The sequence below is a fragment of the Cryptotermes secundus genome, unplaced genomic scaffold (genome assembly GCF_002891405.2).
Source record: "Cryptotermes secundus unplaced genomic scaffold, Csec_1.0 scaffold1090, whole genome shotgun sequence".
Lineage (NCBI taxonomy): Eukaryota > Metazoa > Arthropoda > Insecta > Blattodea > Kalotermitidae > Cryptotermes > Cryptotermes secundus.
Window position 1 is genome coordinate 1,426,515 of NW_019734379.1, and position 6,026 is coordinate 1,432,540.

Below are 6,026 nucleotides of genomic sequence, written 5' to 3' on the forward strand. Positions count from 1 at the left end.
GGTGTTAACTGACGTTTCGGAGGAAGGTAGAAGGAAAAATATAAGAAGTCTGCAAGCGAAGAGACCGTGAGAACTGGCAAAAGCAGACTGGTGTTGGAAATATACAACAGTCTTCATCATTCATACTATTTCATTTGCTTTATTCTCATAACTTCAGTTAAGCTTCTTATAAGTTCTGCTTGTAGCAAAAGCTTGCAGTCTGCTTCATGCTGGTTTAGCTCACTCTTCCACCCTGAAGGTGGTGGAGATATGTCTGAAATGTCAACTGGCTTTCAACAGATTACAATGCCTCTTAAAAAGATGAAAGAGTCCAAGAGGAACAGGAAGGGACAACGCTGGCAAGAGGAAGTCAGCAAACAGGAAATGAATGAGCAGATGATGGCAGAAGCAACAACTAGGGAACTTGACTTCCAGGGCAGTACGAAAATGTGGTGGGAAAGAGAGAGGAAGAAAGAAAGATAATCACTGATGGTAGATTAAAGAAATGGAAGAGCAGGCTGAGTGGGAAAGCAAGAGACAGTTTTGCGATTGAGAAAGTGAGGGAGGGTGGGGCCACTGAAAAACTGTCATGGTTTCCTCAAATGATGGAATTGCCTGACCTTCTTAACTTCTGCCTGTTAGCCAAACCTTAGCCACTATCTGTCCAGAAAAATAACTCTGCTGTGTATTATAAACACAGATGTTCAGTTCTTAAAGTGAATAAATTGCTTAAATGAATTTACCATCATAGTAAATGCTCAAAATGTCTCCCTTCTGACCTTAAACTTAAACTCTGTTTAAATATCTGACACTGGTTTGACACCACTGACCACAATGGATGTAACTGTTTCACATAATTTAGTAGTACTTAAGTCCATCCAGTGTAGGGATTATAGGAATACTTTGTNCTTTAAATATCTGACACTGGTTTGACACTACTGACCACAATGGATGTAACTGTTTCACATAATGTAGTACTTAAGTCCATCCAGTGTAGGGATTATAGGAATACTTTGTTTTTAGGTTTCCTCACAGATGAAAATTACAGGGATTTAAAGTCTGGAGACCTCACAGGCCTTAATCTGCAACTTCTCAGCCTGTTTTCAAACTTTTCATCTAAAACATGACTGGAATGTGTGCTGTAGCACCATCTTGCACAAAATAACTTCCATTATGTCCTCAAATATGGCCTGCAGAATACTGCCTTAAATTCATAGTGTGTTCAAAAAAATATGGGACTTATTATTTGAGTAGCAGCAATGGCACACACCACACACTGAACTTCTGATCATGAAGGAATACTTAAAAAATTCTGTTTCAGATTAACAACACTCCAGTGCCTATTTTCTTGAGCACTGGTATAGGCCTACTCACTCAGATGGAATGAAGCTTTGCCAGTAAAAAATTTAAGTTCTGGGTTAAGAACACCATCATGTACTGCCCGCAAAAACCAGTTACAAAAATGTGTTCTCTTGTTATCGCCCTATTCAACTGCTTAAACCTCTAACTTTATACAGCAGTAGGACTTTCTAGTCTCTCCAGGCTGTTGTAATTGAAACCTGTACTTGCTGAGCTAATCATGCAGGGATTTGCAAGATGAATGCACCAATCTGGCTCCAGTTTCATCAAACATTTCCTCAGCACAACATTCTGTCTAGAGTTACTTCTGGCCAACAAAGACCCAGTTGAACGCACTTTCTTCAAAAATTCAAAATTTGTTTATGAGGTTGGCACCTGATAACCTGGATAATTATGGTGAAACCACCTTTTACATGATTTATTTCCACATAATTATTGTATATAAAATCTGTTGTTCAACTGTGTATTTCAACACTTCAACTCAACTCAACTGTAAATGAGAGAATGAAAAAGACTCCTAAATGATCGTATGTAAACATCAACACAAAAAGAAGTGATACATATTAGTCACTTGCAGGTGCAATGATAGTCATACAAGACGAGCAATAACCGAGACATTGTATACTAATGCTGCTATGGTCTCTCTGCTTGTGTTTGTCATGTAAAGCACATTTGACTATTGATTTTCTTCTCCCGGTCACGCAAACTGGATTTGACCAGTTGAGAAAGCCCCTGCACTTACTATTGTCAAACATTAAGCACCATATTGCAAACTGATAAATTCAGGACTGCTAACAAAACCTAGCCTACTTCAGCCACATATGCGCCCAGTTTTCTAATCCCTTGCTGGTAGAGACCTCACAGTTGGCCAGCTGTCCATCCTGGGAGTCTTACTGCTTTACAAGCTTGTGACACAACACCAGAGACCAGGTCTCAAATCAGGCTATGGCACCAAGACAAAAATTATACACAGACTGTACAAAGTAAAGTAACTGAATGAAAACTGGATATTCATGGATCAGAAAGGAAAGACAAGAAATGCAAGGAAAATTCTGATGAGGAAACTACTTGGAAAGTGATCACTTGAAACACTGCAGAGAAAATAGGCAGATACTATTAATATGGATGTGGAAGGCAGACGGAACTGGTACAGTATCTTTTCTAGTGATTGTTGCAGATTTAAAGGTATTGAACTTTCAGGCTTTAATACCAGGGAACGAGAATTTTAGTCACTGGAATATGGATGGATGACACAAGACTGTACAAAATCAGGTGATGTTCAGGAAGTTGCAGAAGACCATAATGTACCACCAGGTACTTAAACCTGAGAAGACAACAATGATAACAACAGTACAGGATAAATATAAGGAAAGAATATTTATTTTTCTCAGAAACATTTTTGTTACAAACAGACTTCAGACAGGACTGATAGCATCATGCATAGCATACCGCCACGTCCATGAACGAGCGATGTCTTCAAATGTAGAACGGTCCTTCATGTACAGAGCTCCAACAGCTGGTTCCATACAGACCTTAAAATATGAATATGGAATTTTTTCTTATCCTCAGTCGGCATAGCAACTAGTCTGTAGGCTAGATGACCAGAGTTCAATTCATGGCAGGGGCAAGAGATTTTTATCTTCTCCACAGCATCTTGACCAGATCTGGGGCCCATACAGCCTCCTATCTAATGAATACTACATACAAGCTCTATCCCAGAGAGTAAAGCAACAGGGGTGTGAGACTGACGACTCACCTCCAACTAGTGCCAAGATTAAGATTAAACATTCCTGTAAGTCTTCATGGCGTGATACTTAGTTAATTGAGCCCATGTATCTTTTATACATAAGAGCACAATATCCCAAATATGGAAGAAAGACAGGCAAATTCTAAATAAGCTGTTTTCCCCAATACAGAATCATTCTTCCTCAGGCAGACATTCCATGTTATATGCAAGTTCAAAAAATGCAATTTAATTTTCGTGATATAAAATAATTTAGAAAAACTTCAATTAATGGTGCCCAATTTAATTATGCACTGCTTACCAGTCAATGGAGAGAGAGGAAAGAAGGAAGAGTAAAATACTGAGGCGCTTAGACGCGTTGCTAGGCAATGAATCTGTAAACACTGACGGTTGCTAGAAAACGCCCACAACACACACAAAACCCCAACAGTACAGGAACAGTGTTTTCTATGTCTGTGGACAGACAATTTCAATGCAACCCGCATGCTGTGATGTCATGCAACAGTAGCAGGTGGCATGCGTTTACATGTGATGTGTTCTCAGCCCCTTGGCTATATAAGTGGCTGATAAAGTTCAGATGAGAGCAGTTAGGAGTTACAAGAGAAAAACAGTAGCAGCAAAATCACAAGAAGAGATCGAGTTGGAACTAAGAGTGACAGTGAATGTGAGTGACATAGTCCTGAGTGTTGAGTTTCAAGTTTAGTCCTGAGTGTTGAGTTTCGAGTTACAGGAGAAAGAGTAGCGGTGGAAGCATGCAAACGGAGTGAAGTGGAACCAGAAGTACAGAAGAATACAGGAGGTCAGCCTGTGAGAATTTAAAGTGTGATGTGAAGGTTTTATGTGTAATATCTGTAGTGATTTGAAGTGATAGTTTTTGCGTTGAGATCCGTTGCTAGGAGACAACTAGTATCATTTATTAAATTTTACCCTCCACAATTTTCTCTTTGAACATAACTATTGCATAAATCTAGGAGTATCTGCATAATCTTTCATGAAGCTGACTGGTGCAATGGTAACACTCTAAGACTTGTATCTGGGAAGTGCTCAGTTTGAATCTCAGTTGTGGCACAGGCTATTCTGACTAAAGTTTTTCAAGTACTTCTTGGTGTCTCCATGAAAATTAAGGAATAGTACTCTGATCAGGCCATGAACACCTCCTTCCAAATCGTTTCTAATTCATTATTCACCAATCATTCTACAATTTGACAGTATTCAGTCTGAAATATTGACAGTATCATATAATAAATCGTGTAACCATTCCAGCATCTCACTTAATGCTACATATAAAACCTTGTGGTTCATAAGGCATCACTAAATAACCAATCCAGAACATACCTGACAGTATGGATCAGTCAGCAGACTCTGCACAGAGATGAGAACTTTCGATATGGTAAGTGCCAGGCTCCAGTTGTGCTGTATCGAGTCAATGCCAACATGCCCATGTCGAGACACATTTGGGTGGAAGATGCGTGTCAGGAAACGCACTATAGGTGGACACATGGGGTAGCTATATGGAATTTGCAGGTACAGATAAAACAGCCCACCCTCATAAGGGCTGCCAACAGGACCAGTTATGGTTGCTTGCCAGTGGCAACACTTCTGATCCAGAGGGGCAGCTTCTATTCCTTCAGGTGGATCTGTACGCAGACCTGAAGCAAGTGAGAGCCTTTCGTACATTATTTAAATTCATAGCATCCTGATGCTATCAGATTAGTTAATTTAAATTGCCTTTTACACTAAACTTCTCTGTAAGTGCAACTACAATCTACCGCATTAGATGTTGCAAAAGATTAACAAATTCACAGAAGAAATCCAATTTGCTACTTCTGTTGCTCTTCAACTACATAACACCATAATAATATTTTTGGACTACAGAAAATGGCAAATGTATTTCATCATATATATCAGCTGCTAATGGCTGTACAAAACCGATTAATTATGTTCATCCAGTGATGAGATAAAGAATGTGTTTGAACAAGATACCAGTGAATCTTGGTTCCGCATCATAAAGGAAAAGGTAAAGTGACCCCTGTAAAAGGACATGGAGGCCTGTAGGGTTGTGAGATGTCAAGGCCCCCACATTTTTCTAGGCATTTGGCTCACAGATGGCAGTGAGGTTGTCAGCCTCACAGGCCAGCTTCCCTTTAGCCCCAGAACGATTCCTGGTACTCTTTTCTGTTAGAGGCTGAGTCAACTCCAGGGTCATAGTGCAGCTGGAAGGATTAGGGCAACTGAAAAATCCAATGGCTTCACCAGGAATCAAACCCATGACCTTCCATCTTGTAGCATAACCACATGCCCCCCACATCTATTACATTCTAACTATGCCAAAATTTACAAATAAAACTAGACATGCAAAGAAATCAGGAGTGAATCTAGCAACCTTAGACCCAGGGGTTCTGAAATGGGAGAGCCTCACTTCTAAACAATCAGGGCCTCTGCTTTGCACTCATTTTCCAAAGCTGACAACTTACTTTTAAGTTCATTTCTAAGACGGTTCCTCCTCCAAGAGTTCTCTTCTCCAGGAGGCTGTGACTGTAGAGCCATCTGCCGTAAACAAGCCTTACATGGACAACTGTCAATCCTATGGAAATTAGAATGTATCTCATATATCAGGAAATAAACTGCAGAAAGAGAAAAGTGGATTTTCGATATGATAGTATGTTAATACAGCTCCTGACTTTGGAGTCATCACTTACAGTTCTGTGTATATTTTGAACCAATCCTGAACTGCACAGAGAGGTTTGAAAAGAGGCCAGCGTTGCATCGTGTAATTCCGCCACTGTTCTCCAGCTACGTGAGTATGAAGCAGATGTCGCCAGCGTTTACACACATTGCCAACAATCCACAGTGATACGTCATCAAGATATGAAAACACGGCCAGCAATACTATAACAGAGGAAAAGAATTTCTAAACTCGATTTAAAATGTAAACTAAGAAATT

General features: G+C 39.9%; 1 protein-coding gene across 1 annotated transcript in view; it reads right to left on the reverse strand.

Moving 5' to 3' along the window:
• Nucleotides 1-2,696: 2,696 nt before the first annotated feature.
• LOC111868948 overlaps nucleotides 2,697-6,026 on the reverse strand; it is a 7,867-nt gene continuing 4,537 nt past the window's right edge. The window contains exons 4-7 of the mRNA XM_023860075.2: nucleotides 5,782-5,971; nucleotides 5,557-5,666; nucleotides 4,418-4,731; nucleotides 2,697-2,870 (exon numbers count right to left, since the gene is read on the reverse strand). Of these exons, the coding sequence (XP_023715843.1) occupies nucleotides 2,754-2,870; nucleotides 4,418-4,731; nucleotides 5,557-5,666; nucleotides 5,782-5,971 (731 nt within the window). The 3' untranslated portion in view covers nucleotides 2,697-2,753. The remainder of the gene's footprint in view (nucleotides 2,871-4,417; nucleotides 4,732-5,556; nucleotides 5,667-5,781; nucleotides 5,972-6,026) is intronic.